The following is a 16821-nucleotide window of genomic DNA, read 5'->3' as shown; positions in this document are numbered from 1 at the left end:
CTTCTTGAGGATTTCTTGAGCAGGCGAAAGTTGTCTTTGCACTCTACTGTGGAGTCCCGTACATGAGGCTGGAGTCCCCGATTTCTGTCCAACTGTTCCCTATTTTGTGTTTGTTGGCCTGCTGGGGTACTGAGGTGAATGATCAGCCATGATCTTTATTGAATGGTGGTGCAGGCTCGAAGGGCCGAATGGCCTACTCCTGCACCTATTTTCTATGTTTCTATGTTCACTTTTAGTTTTTAATTATTTATATTTCTGGCTAACAATCACAGTCATGCATCAGATTCCCAAATTGGGGTGCTCGCCCACTCTCTTCCTTGCCACCCTTCTTCACCCCATCCCGGAAGGATGCAGTGGAGTTATCGAGGGGGTGGGGGGGGGGGAAACGGAGGACGTTAGCTGTAACTCAAACGAAGTATCGATGCACTTCTGGTCTCCAGGTTACAAAAAAGGACATAGAGGCACCGGAGAGGGTTCAAAACAGATTTACGAGGATGGTACCAGAACTGAGAGGTTGTACCTATCAGGACAGATTGAACAGGCCGGGACCCTTCACTCTGGAAAAGAGAAGGCTGAGGGGGGTGACCTGATAGAGGTCTTTCAGATTATGAAAGGGGTTTGAGATGATAGACGGAGTGAAGATGTTTCCACCAAAAATAGGGGCCTTAAATAAAAGATAGTCACTAATACATCCAATAGGGAATTCAGGAGAAACTTTTTTTTAAAACCTAGAGAGTGGTTAGAATGTGGAACTCACTACCACAGGAAGTGGTTGCAGCGAATAGCCATTATCATAGGCAGTCCCCCGGAATCGAGGAAGACTTGCTTCCACTCCTAAAGTGAGTTCTTTGGTGGCTGAGCAGTCCGATATGAGAGCCACAGACATTTGTCGGGGGAAAGGGGGGGGTGGGACTGGTTTACCGCACGCTCCTTCTGCAGCTTGCGCCTGACCTCTTCACGCTCGCAGCATTGAGACTCGAAGAGCTCAGCGCCCTCCCGGATGCACTTTCTCCACCTCGGGCGGTCTTCGGCCAGGGACTCCCAGGTGTCAGTGGTGATGTCGCACTTTACCAGGGAGGCTTTGAGGGGCGTCCTTGTAACGTTTCCGCTGCCCACCTGTGGCTCATTTGCCGTGAAGGAGCTCCGCATAGGGCACTTGCTTAGGGAGCCTCGTGTCTGGCATGCGAACTATGTGGCCTGCCCAGCGGAGCTGATTGAGTGTGGTCAGTGCTTCAATGCTGGGGATGTTAGCCTGGGCGAGGACGCTGATGTTGGTGCGCCTGTTCTCCCAGGGGATTTGTAGATCTTGCGGAGGCATCGTTGGTGATAGATCTCCAGCGAATAGCACAGATGCATTAAAGAGGCAGCTAGATAAACACATGAGGGAGAAAGGAATAGACTGATATGTTGATGGGGTTAGATGAAAAGGGGTGGGGAAGGCTTGTGTGGAGCAGAAACAACGGCATGGAACAGTTGCAATTCAACGTTAATGGTTAGTGCTTGCAATATGGATTTTATCCATTGGTGACGCAGTTAAAAGAAAAGTTGTTTGCCTTCCAGCCTGTACCTCTGCACAGCATAAATTGCTTTTTCAAAATGCTCACCGAGTCCTGTGATCCTCGCTGCCATGGAGAACTAAAGAAACAGCAGCAAGTTGGTGCCCCACCTTAAACGGCTTGGCTTCAAAAATCTGTTAAAATGTTCTCCGCCCCAAGTTCCGCAGTTCTGAGGAGCGTCTGGTGTGTTTTGTTCTTCCATCAAAGTCCTCATGAACTATTGGGTCTCCCCCCCCGATCCCCCCTCAACACCCTCCGCCCCCTCCCACAGGTCATACGCACAGGTATGCTGCCCCTGCACTTTGGCAGAAAAAAAATCAGAGAGCAAGTTATTATTTAAATGGAGAAAGATTGCGAAGTGCTGCAGTACAGTGGGACCTGGGGGTACTTGTGCATGATCAGCAAGTGATCAGGAAGGCCAATGGAATCTTGGCCTTTATTGCAAAGGGGATGGAGTATAAAAGCAGGGAAGTCTTGCTACAGTTATACAGGGTATTGGTGAGGCCACACCTGGAATACTGCGTGCAGTTTTGGTTTCCATAGTTACGAAAGGATATACTTGCTTTGGAGACAGTTCAGAGAAGGTTCACTGGGTTGAGTCCAGGGATGAGGGGGTTGACGTATGAGGAAAGGTTGAGGAGGTTGGGCCTCTACTCATTGGAATTCAGAAGAATGAGTGGTGATCTTATCAAAACATAAAAGATTATGAGGGGGCTTGACAAGGTGGATGCAGAGAGAATGTTTCCACTGATGGGGGAGACTAGAACTAGGGGGCATAATCTTAGATTAAGGGGCCACCCATTTAAAACTGAGATGAGGAGAAACTTTTTCTCTCAGAGGGTTGAAATCTGTGGAATTCGCTGACTCAGAGAGCTGTGGAAGCTGGGACATTGAATAAATTTAAGACAGAAATAGACAGTTTCTTAAACGATAAGGGAATAAGGGGTTATGGAGAGTGGGCAGGGAAGTGGACCCGAGTCCATGATCAGATCAGCTATTAAATGGCGGAGCAGGCTCGAGGGGCCATATGGCCTACTCCTGCTCCTATTTCTTATCTTCTTATGTTTGTCCATACATTACACCCTGGCTGGAGAGTCTAGAACTATGGGCTGGATTTTCTGGTATTTTGTGTTCGTTCTTTTGCCCCGGAGCGGCAATGAAGTCTTCTGGGTGGGCAGTCAGCCTGCAGCGCCCCACAGCGATCCTCGGGTCCAGTTTTGTGGGGGCGCTGAGCAGCACCGCCCGGAACAACCGCGCCCGGTGTGCAACGGCCCTGGTTGTGACACCAGCACGAGTTTGAGCTCCTGCCCGACCCATCTGCCCAAAGGTACGCTCTGAAATGGCCGCCTGGGAAATCAGGGCAGGCCAACCATCTTTTAACGTTTTTCAGCAATTTGTGTTGTGGTGGCGTGGGCAATGTTTTGGGGAATGTTTGTGGGTTTTTTCACCCGCTCCCCCCAGATATCTCCCGGAGCGCTCCCGGCCCGTGTCTTTAGCTCGGGAGTTTCCCATCCTTCTGCCACGAGAGGTATACAACGCCTCCCCTAGCGTTGCGCCCCCTGACGCAGGGCCCAGATGTCCAAACTTAAATACTAAAGTGCAAACTATTCCCGGCTGCTAACTTTCCCGCCCCGCCGCCATTATTGCCCCAAAAACCTAAAATCCAGCCCCATAGGTCACAGTCACAGAATAAGGGGTCGGCCATTTAGGACTAAGATGAGGAGAAATTTCTTCACTCAGAGGGTGGTGAATCTTTGGAATTCTCTACCCCAGAGGGCTGTGGAGGCTCAGTCTTTGAGTATATTCAAGGCCAAAATTGCTAGATTTTTGGACACTAAGGGAATCAAGCGATATGGAGATAAGGCGGGAAAGTAGCGTTGCTGTCAAAGATCAGCCTCGATCGTATTAAATGGCGGGGCAGGCTCGAGAGGCCGTATGGCCGATGCCTGCTCCTAATTCTGATGTTCTTACCTGCCAGGAGCACACGGGCTCTATTTTGAACGTTGCTAAGCTGCATAGGCCGGCAGCGAAACACAGCCACTTCTGCTTCGCCAAGCCAACACTGTACAGCAGAATGCAGTGGGTCAGGATTAACATGAGGTAAGAGACGCCCATTGCAGCCAGGACTGCAAGTATCCCATAAACCATAAAATATATGGATCTGTGCTGTGAAAAAGAGAACATTGGTAATATAGTAAATATCCACATCAATAAAAACAGACGCACGTTGTTCAATGTATCACAACTACACCTGAAGAATGAACAAACAACCATTTATATAGTGCTTTTAATGTAGTAAAACATCCCAAGGCACTTCATAGACGTTATAAGACAAAAGCAAATAAATTTGACAAATAAATTTGACACCGAGCCACCAAGAAGAAATTAAGGCAAGTGACCAAAAGCTTGGTCAAAGAGGTAGGTTTTAAGGAGCGTCTTAAAGGAGGAAGGAGAGGTAGAGAGGTAGAGAGGTTTAGGGAGGGAGTTCCAGAGCTTGCGGCTTAGGCAACAGAAGGAACGGCCACCAATGGTTGAACAATTACAATCAGGGATGCTCAAAAAGGCAGAATTTGAGGAGCGCAGACATATCCGGGGGTGGGGGGGAGGGTTTGTGGGGCTGGAGGAGATTACAGAGATAGGAAAGGGCGAGGCCATGGAGCGATTTGTCAACAAGGATGAGAATTTTACAATATTGTGGGGTCTGGGGTCCATGGAACGTCGGCTGGGGTCCCAACACATGAGGTTTAGGCACAGTGGCAGCGGCACTTGAATCGATGCCCACTGCGGGGCTCAAGCCTCTGCGGGGAGGGCGAGCGCACCGTTCGCACCTCGCACTGTGCTGTACTTCCCGGGTTGCATCCCAGGGAGGCTTGTGGATTTTTGTATCCGGCACAGGCACCGATGGGCCGACTGAAGTGCCTCACCGCCTTATATTTAATCCTTCTCGTTTTAATTCCCCACCATTCCCCCTCTCTCCCGCTTTCCCTCACCCCCACCCCACTCCCCCCCCCTCCCCTCGCTGCTGCCCCCTCGCCTCCATCAGACAGGCCTGGTTCAGAGAACCAGGGACCAAAGGACTTTTCAACACAAGGGGGGGTTAGAAGAATACGAGAGGTGATCTCATTAAAACGTACAGAATTCTTACAGAGCTTGACCAGGTAGATGCAGGGAGGGTGTTTCCCTCTGGCTGGGGAGTCTAGAATCAGGGGCCGCAGTCTCAGAATAAGGGGTCAGCCATTTAGGACTGAAATGAGGAGAAATTTCTTCACTCAGAGGGTGGTGAATCTTTGGAATTTTCTACCCCAGGCAGCTGTGGAGGCTCAGTCATTGAGTATATTCAAGAACGAGATCGATAGATTTTTGGCTATTAAGGGAGTCAAGGAATATGGAGATAGTGCAGGAAAGTGGAGTTGAGGTAGAAGATCAGACGTGATCTCATTGAATGGCGGAGCAGGCTCGAGGGGCCGAATGGCCTACTCCTGCTCCCAATCCTTATATTCGTATGGGTTAGCTGAGGTTTCTTCCAATCACTTAGATTAGCTAAGTGCAACCATTTATTGCAACATTTAAATCAGATTAAAAAAAATTTTACACACGTGCTTATTTTAATCTAGACTAATGTATAACCCTAAATAAGTCTCTAAGCAAAACAACTTCCATTGAGCTTTTTAATCACCTTGCGACCAAGGTTCCCGCTAAGCTGTGTAGCGGTCTGAAGATCATATTGAATGGCGGTGCAGGCTCGAAGGGCCGAATGACCTGCTCCTGCTCCTACTTTCTATGCTTCTACGTTTACAATGTAAGAAACCGCAATGCGTGAACATTTTAACGGGCCGCGCAGCCAGAGAGACCGCACACCAAAAGAAAAAATTAGAAGGAACATTGCTTGTGACTAGACAAAGAAAAACCTGAGAGAATACACCGCTTACAAAAACCCAACATTAAATATCATTTATTTTCTTCAAATCCGTATTGTGGATAAATGGTTAAAAAAAAGTCCTGAAACATGCTATTGACCTTCACATCATGAATGATCTGGTTGACTAGGGGCAACATAACACATACCATGTTATTATAACAACTTGTATTTATATAGCGCCTTTAATGTGGCAAAACGTTCCAAGACGCTTCACAGGAGTGTTATGCAATAAAATATTTGACACCGAGCTGCAAAAGTAGAAATTAGCGCAGTTGACAAAAAGCTTGTTCAGAGAGGTATGTTTCAAGGAACGTCTTGAAGGAGGAAAGAGAAGTAGAGAGGCAGATAGTTCCAGAGCTTGGGGCCGAGGTAACAGAAGGCACGGCCACCAATGGCTGAGTGATTATAATCTGGGATGCTCAAGAGGGCAGAATTAGAGCACCTTCACCACAAAGACTGCAGCGGTTCAAGAAGGTGGCTCACCACCACCTTCTCAAGGGCAAGTAGGGATGGGCAATAAATGCTGGCCAGCGACGCCCACATCCCAGGAACGAATAACTCATAATATGACATATTATTATAACTCAGTGAATTGGAGGCCACCGTTAAGTTTTCAGTAAATCGCTCGTGTTCCGTCTGCTGATGTTACTGCTGGCTACCTTCCCGTGGACTGCCTCTCTTTACCCCAAACCCTCACCCCCAAACCCTGGGGCAAAGCCACTAGGCAAAACCTAGTGATTAGAAAATGCCCCATCTGTAATGGAAGATACGACCTCAAACTGCATACACGAAAGAGATGGCTTCAAACGGAAAACTGGGTGCGTGCTTTTGGAAACACATTTGGGGTTGGGTGATATTTATAAGATACGAAAGCTGTATCACGACTGCTAAGTAAAATTAAGTTTTGTAGCTAATGTAAGAATGCACGGGCAGATGGATTTTAAAAAATTTGTTCCTGGGATGTGGGCGTCGCTGGCCAGGCCAGCATTTATTGCCCATCCCTAACTGCCCTCGAGACCATGGTGGTGAGCCACCTTCTTGAACCGCTGCAGTCTGTGTGGTGAAGGTACTCCCACAGTGCTGTTAGGGAGGGAGTTCCAGGATTTTGACACAGCAACGATGAAGGAATGGCCGATATATTTCCAAGTCAGGATGGAGTGTGACTTGGAGGGGAACTTGGAGGTGATGGTGTTCCCATGCACCTGCTGCCCTTGTACTTCTAGGTGGTAGAGGACGTGGGTTTGGGAGCTGCTGTCGAAGAAACCTTGGCGAGTTGCTACAGTGCATCTTGTAGATGGTACACACCATCTTAAGAAGATGCCTCTCTGCCCATCAAACCCACACATTCCAATGGTTCCATGTAACAATTCACATCACCATGGATTATCCCCATTGCTTAATCACCAGAGGGAGCTGAACCATCACGGTGAAAGTTCCCTTGAAGTTTTTTGGTAACTAACAGTAAATACCCAGGACGTCACCTAATATTGCAGCCTCCATTATTTAGCCCAGACCAGTGGAATTCCACACAAGGCTGGAGCAGCTCAGGTAACATTGTGCTTTAAAAAAAAATTCATTCACGAGATGTGGGCATCACTGGCAAGGCTGGCATTTATTGCCCATCCCTAATTGCCCCTGAGAAGGTGGTGGTGAGCCAGCGACGAAGGAGGCGATATATTTCCATCAGGACGGTGCGTAACTTGGAGTGGTACATGCAGATGGTGGTGTTCCCATGCGCCTGCTGCCCTTGTCCTTCTAGATGGTAGAGGTCGCGGGTTTGGGAGGTGCTGCCGAAGAAGCCTTGGCGAGTTGCTGCAGTGCATCTTGTCGATGGTACACACTGCAGCCTCGGTGCGCCGGTGGTGGAGGGAGTGAATGTTGAAGGTGGTGGATGGGGTGCCAATCAAGTGGGCTGCTTTGTCCTGGATGGTGTTGAGGTTCTTGAGTGTTGTTGGAGCTGCACTCATCCAGGCAAGTGGAGAGTATTCCATCACACTCCTGACTTGGGCCTTGTTGATGTGGAAAGGCTTTGGGGAGTCAGGAGGTGAGTCACTTGCCGCAGGATACCCAGCCTCTGACCTGCTCTTGTTGCCACAGTGTTTATGTGGCTGGTCCAGTTAAGTTCTTGGGAAATGGTGACCCCCAGGATATTGATGGTGGGGGATTCGGCGATGGTAATGTCATTGAATGTCAAGGGGCAGTGGTTATACTCTCCCTTGTTGGAGATAGTCATTGCCTGGCACTTATCAGCCTAAATGTGAATGTCATCCAGGTCTTGCTGCAAGCGGGCATAGACTGCTTCATTATCTGAGTTGTGAAAGGCACTGAACACGGTGCAGTCATCAGCGAACATCCCCACTTCTGACCTTATGATGGAGGGAAGATCATTGATGAAGCAGTTGAAGGTGCTTGGGGCTAGGACACTGCCCTGAGGGACTCCTGCAGCGATGTCCTGGGACTGAGATGATTGACCTCCAACCACCACCATCACCATCTTCCTTTGTGCTAGGTCTGACTCCAGCCAGTGGACAATTTTCCCCGTGTTCGACACAGCTTACTGTTATCTCTGTTTGGACTTATCCACAATGTTCCATTTCTCAACCGTGCCCGCTCACATTGAAGAGTACAAAATTCAGCACAGACATTGAACCCACACTTTGTGGGTTGACTCTACAATATAACTATAACTGCTGCCTCATCAGTGTCAGTATCGCCTGCATTCCAAGAACCAATAATATATATATTTGTTTAAACGACTGACACAGAACAGAAACTGTACCCACCTGAGGTATAGTCATAGAAATGGCTTTGCCAAACAAAATATGACCAGATAAGGCAAAAAGGATGTAGTTTCGGAACTTGGTGAACCACATAACCCATTCAAAATCAGCAACATCCTGCAAAAGAAAGAGGGAAATTAATACCGGGTCCAACCATTCATGCATCAGCTGTGGCTCAGTGGGTAGCACTCTCGTCTCGGAGTCAGAAGGTTGTGGATTCAAGTCCCACTTACATAGCGTTAACAGCATAGAAACAGATAATTTGACCCAACGGGCACACAAGCTTTCTCCCACTCTTACTTACTTCATCTCACCCCAACAACAAATCCTTCGATTCCCTTCTCCCTCATCCACTTATCTAGCCTCCCCTTAAATGCATCCGTGGTATTCGCCTCAACCACTCCCTGTGGCAGCGAGTTCCACATTCTCACCACTCTTTGACTAAAGCCGTTTCTCCTGAATTCCTTACTGGATTTATTAGTGACTATCTTATATTGATGGCCCTTAGTCTTGCTCAGCTCCACAAGCGGAAACATCTCTTCCATGCCAACCCTGTCGAACAACTTCATAATTTGAAAGACTTCGACTGGGTCACCTCAGTCTTTTCGTTTCTGGAGAAAAGAGCCCACTTAATGCTGTCCTTCCCCCAAGTCACCTCTCCCAAGATCCCATGGCACTATTTCGAAGAAGAACAGGGGAGTTCTCCCCGGAGTGCCGGCCAATATTTATCCCTCAACCAACATCACTCTCTGGTCATTCGCATATTGCTGTGTCTAGGATCTTGCTGTGTACAAATTGGCGGCCACTTTTCCAACTTCAAAAGCATTTCATTGGCCGTAAAGCGCTTTGGGGCGTTATAAAAGGCGTTATATTGTTATTTTGTTTCAGCCGTGGGATGGGGCGAATTCTCAGCCCACCCACGCAGACGAATAATGTGGTTATCCTGGTGGCTGATCTGCAACATCCTCAGCTATCGGGAAAGATCTGGCAAAAAAAATTATTTCTCTCTGTATGAATCATACAGCAGTCCACAATTGACCAAGGCAGTGTTTGTGCTTCAGGTACAGGCATCTCCGGGACTTCGAACCATGCATTACAAGTGGGCTCCACTGTCCCAGCAGCAACAAGCAGCCCTAGTATTATTAGTTTTTTGTTGCCAGTCAGATCTTTCTCAATGGCTGAGGAAGTCACAGATCAACCACCAGGATAACCAGCATCTGGGGAGGTCTAACAAGGCAAGGGAATACAAATTAAATGGTAAGACACTGAAAAGTATTGAGGAACAAAGGGACCTTGGAATGCAGGTCCACAGATCCCTGAAGGTAGCAGGCCAGGTAAATAAGGTGGTTAAGAAGGCATATGGAATACTTGCCTTTATTAGTCGAGGCATAGAATGCAAGAGCAAGGAGGTTATGCTTGAACTGTATAAAATACTGGTTAGGCCGCAGCTGGAGTACTGTGTTCAGTTCTGATCACCACATTACAGGAAAGATGTGATTGCACTGGAAAGGGTGCAGAGGAGATTTACAAGAATGTTGCCTGGACTGGAGAATTTTGGCTATGAGGAAAGATTGGAGATGCTGGGTCTGTTTTCTTTGGAACAGAGGAGGCTGAGGGGAGACCTGACTGAAGTGTATAACATTATGAGGGGCCCGAATAGCGAGGATAGGAAGGACCGTTTTCCTTTAGCGGAGAGGTCAACAACCAGGGCATAGATTTAAAGTCATTGGGGGGAGGTTTCGAGGAAATAGGAGGGAAAATTTCTTCACCCAGAGGGTGGTGGGGGGGTCTGGAACTCACTGCCTGAAAAGGTGGTAGAGGCAGAAACGCTCACCACATTTAAAAACTACTTGGATGTACATTTAAAGGGCCCAAGTTTCCACATCATTTGCACCTGATTTTTAGGAGCAACTGGTGGAGAACGGACTTTCTTAGAAATCGCAATTCTCCACATTTTTTTTTCTGCAGTTCTAGTCAGGTAGAACAGTTCTACTTTGGAACAGAATTTTTTCTTCAAAAGGGGGCATGTCCAGCCACTGACGTCTGATTTCAAAGTTTCCGTGAAAACGTACTCCAAACTAACTTAGAATGGAGCAAGTGAGGATTTTTGTAGAACTGAAAAAACCTGTTCTACACATAAAAAAATCAGGCGCAGGTTACAAATTAGGCGTCCAGAACGAGGTGGGGGGGGGAGGGGGGGGGAAGGGAAGTCATTAAATTGTACAATAAATCCTTAGTTATACTTATACAAATATTATACAAATAAATCCAACCTGAATAAACATTTATAAGCAAAGAAAAGATTAAATAAACCATGTTCCTACCTGTGTGAAAGTTCTCCAGGCAGGCCTTTAGGAAGCGGTTTGCCGTCGGGAACGAAGGCTGAACGGGCCGGGCCCGAGATTTCGGGCAGGGCCCGTCCCCAGCACCAGAGGTAGGTGGCGTTGGGTCGGGTCGGGGAGAGAGGTTCGGTTCGGGTCGGCCGGTGAGGGAGGGAGAGAGGGGGAGGGAGGGAGAGAGGGAGGGGGAGGGAGGGAGAGAGGGAGAGAGGGAGGGGGAGAGAGGGAGAGAGGGAGGGGGAGAGAGGGTGAGAGGGAGGGAGGGAGGGAGAGAGGGAGGTCAGGTCGGGGAGGGGGAGGTCAGGTCGGGGAGGGGGAGGTCGGGGAAAGGGAGGTCAGGTCGAGGAGGGGGAGGTCAGGTCGGGGAGGGGGAGGTCAGGAGGGATCCAGTCCGGGGGCGAGAGTAGAGTCGGGTCGAGACGGGTGGGAGCGGGAGCGGCAGACGCAGACGGGTCGAGTCGGGTCCGGTCCGGTCGGTGGGTGGGGGGGGAAAGCAGGAGCGGGAGTCGGCAGGAAGCAGGAGCTGGCCGTGGGAGGAGCCTTATTCACGCAGCCCCAGTGAGGCCATTCGGCTAGGGCCTGCGTGCTTCGGGCCCCTCCCACACAGTTTCGGGCGCCTGGGGCTGCTGCACTTGCATGCCCACTGTAGCGCGCATGTGCAGAGGTCCCGGCACTGTTTTCGGTGCAGGGTCCTAGCTCCGCCCCCTACAGCTCCTGCTGCGCCGCGCCGCGGGCCAGAGGACCTGCAGGGAGGTGGAGAATACGGAGGGTTTTTTTAGGCGCACTTTGTGGCACGAAAAACGGGCGCCCAGCTCGGAGGGGCGCCCGTTTTTTATCGTGTGGAAACTTGGGCCCAAAGTGCCGTAACCTACGGGGCTACGGACCAAGAGCTCGAAAGTAGGATTTGGCTGGATAGCTCTTGATCGGCCGGCGTGGACACGATGGGCCGAAATGGCCTCCTTCCGAGCTGTAAATTTCTGTGATTCTGTGATAACCACATCACTAGTCTGCGTGGGTAGGCTGAGAATTTTGCACCATTTATGGCTGAACCATAAAACGGCAGAGGCTTTGTTTACATTGTGGCTCTGGTGCACTTTCCTCCCGAGGGCCCGAGCTCTGAACAAAAAACATAAGAAATAGGAGCAGGAGCAGGCCATTTGGCACCTCGAGCCTGTTCTGCCATTCAATAAGATCATGGCTGATCTGATCATGGACTCAGCTCCACTTCCCTGCCCGCTCCCCATAACCCTTCACTCACTTATCGCTCAAATATCTGTCTATCTCCACCTGAATATATTCAATGACCCAGCCTCCACAGCTTTCTGGGGCAGAGAATTCCAAAGATTCACGATCCTCAGAGAAGAAATTGCTCCTCATTTCTGTTTTAAATGGGTGAGCCCTTATTCTTATTCTGGAACTATGCCCCCTAGTTGACAATCTAAGATAAAAGTTCACTGGGTTGGGGGTACTATATTAGCATGGATAGATGATTGGCTAACTAACAGAAAACAGAGAGTCGGGATAAATGATTCATTCTCGGGTTGGCAATCGGTAACTAGTGGGGTGCCGCAGGGATCAGTGCTGAGACCCTAACTATTTACAATCTATATTAACGACTTGGATGAAGGGACCGAGTGTAACGTATCCAAGTTTGCTGACGATACAAAGATGGGAGGAAAAGCAATGTTTGAGGAGGACACAAAAAATCTGCAAAAGGACATAACCAGGTTAAGTGAGTGGGCAAAAATTTTGCAGATGGAGTATAATGTTGGAAACTGTGAGGTTGTGCACTTTGGCAGAAAAAAAAAATCGAAGAGCAAGTTATTATTTAAATGGAAAAAAATTGCAAAGTGTTGCCGTACAGCGGGACCTGGGGGTACTTGTGCATGAAACACAAAAGGATAGTATGCAGGTACAGCAAGTGATCAAGAAGGCCAATGGAATCTTGGCCTTTATTGCAAAGGGGATGGAGTATAAAAGCAGGGAAGTCTTGCTACAGTTATACAGGGTATTGGTGACGCCACACCTGGAATGCTGCAGACAGTTTTTGTTATATATGCAGACTATAGATATACTCTCTGTGTAGTCACTGTATAGTTACATAAGATGGAGACTTGTTTACCTGATGTACTGTCAATAAGGTTTACACTGTGTATATACTATGCTGGCACCACTAGAGGGTGTAACTGGTGGAGAACGGGGTTTCCTGCCCTGGGGCAGGGTCTGTATAAAAGGGGAGCCACTATGCAGCTGCCTCACTCTGGAGTTACGAATAAAGGACCAAGGTCACGACAGTTTGAGTACAACACATTGCCTCGTGGAGTCATTCATAAGTACATTACAGACAACAGTTTGGGTTTCCATATTTAAGAAAGGATATACTTGCTTTGGAGGCAGTTCAGAGAAGGTTCACTAGGTTGATTCCGGAGATGAGGCGGTTGACGTATATAAACGTATAGAAAATAGGTGCAGGAGTAGGCCATTCGGCCCTTCGAGCCTGCACCACCATTCAATAAGATCACGGCTGATCATTCACCTCAGTACCCCTTTCCTGCTTTCTCTCCATACCCCTTGATCCCTTTAGCCGCAAGGGCCATATCTAACTCCCTCTTGAATATATCCAATGAACTGGCATCAACAACTCTCTGCGGCAGGGAATTCCACAGGTTAACAACTCTGAATGAAGAAGTTTCTCTTCATCTCAGTCCTAAATGGCTTACCCCTTATCCTTAGACTATGTTTCCTGGTTCTGGACTTCCCCAACATCGGGAACATTCTTCCTGCATCTAACCTGTCCAGTCCAGTCAGAATTTTATATGTTTCTATGAGACCGCCTCTCATCTCATGAGGAGGTTGGGCCTCTACTCATTGGATTTCAGATGAGGGGGCTTGACAAGGTGGATGCAGAGAGGATGTTTCCACTGATAGGGAGACTAGAACTAGGGGGCATAATCTTAGAATAAGGGGCTGCCCATTTAAAACTGAGATGAGAAGTTTCTTCTCTCAGAGGGTTGTAAATCTGTGGAATTCGCTGCCTCAGAGAGCTGTGGAAGCTGGGTCATAGAATAAATTTAAGACAGAGATAGACAGTTTCTTAACCGATAAGGGGATAAAGGGTTATGGAGAGCGGGCGGGGAAGTGGACCTGAGTCCATGATCAGATCAGCCATGATCGTATTAAAGGTGGAGCAGGCTCGAGGGACTGTATGGCCTACTCCTGCTCCTATTTCTTATGTTCTTATGTTCTAGATTCCTCCATGAGGGGTAACATCTGTCATGTATTCAACTGTCATTGTAATCCATGTATAAACTGACCTAAGTTGTACACCATGAAAACACTGACCACTAGGTGGTGAACTTGTGGGAGACACTCCTAACCTGGACTTTCAGGTATAAAAGGGGTAGCTCCACCCATCTTCTTCACTTCAGTGCTGGCTAATAAAGATGACTGGTCACAGAGTGACCTTCTCTCAAGTATGGGCCTCGTGTGCATTTATACTGTAGAGTAAGGGCATATCATTGGCGACGGGAAACTGGGATTTAAACCACGCGAGCATGGCCACTAGCAGCACAGACGAGAAGTACTGTGTTGGTGATGATTGGGACGATTTTATTGAGAGACTACAGCAAAGTTTCATCACTAAGGAATGGTTGGGACAGGATTCGGCCGACAAATGTAGGGCTCATCTCCTGACGGTTTGTGGATCCAGGACGTACTCCCTGATGAAGGATCTTCTAGCGCCAGAGAAGCTGACAGACAAGACTTTTGAAGAGCTCAGGAAGTTGATCGGGGATCACTTTAAACCGGCGAGCAGCATGCACATGGCGAGACACCGGTTTTACACGCAGCGGGGAGAAGGGCAAAGCGTTCCAGACTTCGTGGCAGACCTCTGGTGACTGGCGAGCCTATGTAAGTTCCCAGATGCATGCAGAGCGGAGATGCTGCGAGACTTTTATATTGAGGGCATCGGGCATGCTGGGGTTTTCAGGAAACTGATTGAGACCAAAGACTTGACCCTGGAAACGGCGGCTTTGATGGCCCAGACATTTATCTCAGGGGAGGAAGAGACCAGAATGATGTTTGACAAAAATCTTGGTTTAAATGCAGCAAATGGGCAGGGAGTCAACATTGTTAATGTGGCACACAGTTCTCCAGGCAGACAGGGGCAATCGGACATGCCCGAGCATGTAGTCAAACCCAAAGGGGGAACTCAACAGAGACAATGGCTAGCTGAACGGCGATTCATGCAATCGCAAGGGTCAATGCGGCCAGTAATGGGGCCATCAACATCTGTCAATGGTGCGCTTAAGGACAGTTACAGAGACATTCAGAGACGATCGACTATTAATGGATCTTTTGTTTCCAACATTGGCTCATGTTGGAGGTGTGGAGGCAAACACACAGCCAGAGCTTGCAGGTATCAGCAATATACCTGCAGAAACTGCAATGTCAGCGGTCACTTGGCGCGTATGTGCAGGAAGTCTGCAGCCAAGTTGATGTACGAGGAGGACGGGCCCGATGTAAGCCCTACGAGGACAAATGGACACTGGGGGAAATCGCTGGAAGCTGAAGTTCAGCGAGTTCATGTGGAGCACATATACAGTTCATACACCAGGACCGATAATGATGAAAGTGCTCCTCAATGGCATCCCAGTATCAATAGATAGACACGGGGGCCAGCTAGCCCCTGATGAGTATCAAACAGTTCGACAAGTTGTGGGCGTCAAAGGCCAGGAGGCCAAAATTATTGCCGATTGACGCACAGCTACGGATAGATACAAAGGAGATCATTCCGGTGCTAGGCAGCACCATGGTAGTCGTGACCCACAAAGATTCAAGAACAGGTTGCCACTCTGGATTGTCCCGGGGGACGGTCCCACACTGCTGGTGAGGAGTTGGCTTGCTGTCATGAACTGGAAATGGGGCGATGTCAATGCAATTTCTTCTGTGGAGCGAGTATCATGCTCACAGGTCCTGGGCAAATTTGACTCACTATTTCAACCCGGCACTGGCACTTTCATGGGGACCAAGGTGGTAATTCACATAAACCCAGACCTGTACACCACAAGGCCAGAGCGGTGCCGTACGTGATGCGGGAAAAGATAGAAGGCGAATTGGACCGCCTGCTGAGGGAAGGCATCATCTCGCCAGTCGAATTCAGTGACTGGGCTAGCCCGATTGTGCCGGTGCTCAAGGCGGATGGGTCGGTCAGGATATGTGGCGATTACAAGGCCACCATCAATTGGGTGTCACTCCAAGACCAGTACCCGCTACCGAGAGCGGAGGACCTCTTTGCGACGCTATCCGGTGGCAAACTTTTTTCAAAATTGGACCTGACCTCAGCTTACATGACCCAGGAGCTGGCGAGTGAGTCGAAGAAGCTGACCACCATCACGACACACAAGGGGTTGTTTGAGTACAACAGATGTCCGTTTGGGATTCACTCGGCCGCCGCGATCTTTCAACGAAATATGGAAAACCTCCTCAAGTTGATTCCAAGGACAGTGGTTTTTCAAGACGACATCCTCATCACGGTTTGTGATACTGAAGAACCCCTCCGCAGGAGGAATTGCTACGCAGACTGGACCGGGTAGGTCTGCGACTGAAAAAGGCGAAGTGCGTCTTCCTAGCTCCAGATGTAAAATTCCTGGGGATGAGGGTAGCAGCTGACGGGATCAGACCTACTGCGTCCAAAACGGAAGCGATCCAGAGAGCACCCAGACCCTGTAACAAGACAGAACTGCGTTCGTTCCTGGGACTCCTGAACTATTTTGGTAACTTTCTTTCCAAATTGAGCACGCTGTTCGAGCTGCTACACATGCTCCTATGCAAAGGTCGTGAATGGGTCTGGGGGGGACAGCCAGGAAAGGGCTTTTGATGTAGCCCGAAATTTGTTATGCTCCAACAATCTGTTAACGCTATATGACCCATGTAAGAAACTTGTTTTAACGTACGACACATCGTCCTATGGTGTCGGGTGTGTGTTGCAGCATGTTAATGCCAAGGGTCAGTTACAGCCGGTAGCTTATGCCTCCAGAAATCTGTCCCAGGCAGAACGGGGCTATGGGATGGTGGAAAAGGAAGCGCTTGCATGTGTATATGCAGTAAAGAAAATGCACCAGTATCTGTTTGGCAGGAAATTTGAGCTGGAGACAGATCACAAACCCCTAACATCCCTTTTGGCCGACATGCTGCTGAGATGGTCATGGCTGTTGAAGCTTTCGAAA

General features: G+C 48.8%; 1 protein-coding gene across 1 annotated transcript in view; it reads right to left on the bottom strand.

The window, feature by feature from the left end:
- Nucleotides 1-16821, bottom strand: part of LOC139264021 (protein-cysteine N-palmitoyltransferase HHAT-like protein) — a 69629-nt gene that overhangs the window by 35209 nt on the left and 17599 nt on the right. The window contains exons 4-5 of the mRNA XM_070880124.1: nt 8259-8372; nt 3528-3722 (exon numbers count right to left, since the gene is read on the bottom strand). Of these exons, the coding sequence (XP_070736225.1) occupies nt 3528-3722; nt 8259-8372 (309 nt within the window). The remainder of the gene's footprint in view (nt 1-3527; nt 3723-8258; nt 8373-16821) is intronic.

Source organism: Pristiophorus japonicus, chromosome 5, assembly GCF_044704955.1.
Source record: "Pristiophorus japonicus isolate sPriJap1 chromosome 5, sPriJap1.hap1, whole genome shotgun sequence".
In the NCBI taxonomy this organism is placed as follows: Eukaryota; Metazoa; Chordata; class Chondrichthyes; family Pristiophoridae; genus Pristiophorus; species Pristiophorus japonicus.
This window is presented reverse-complemented; position numbering and strand designations above follow the sequence as displayed.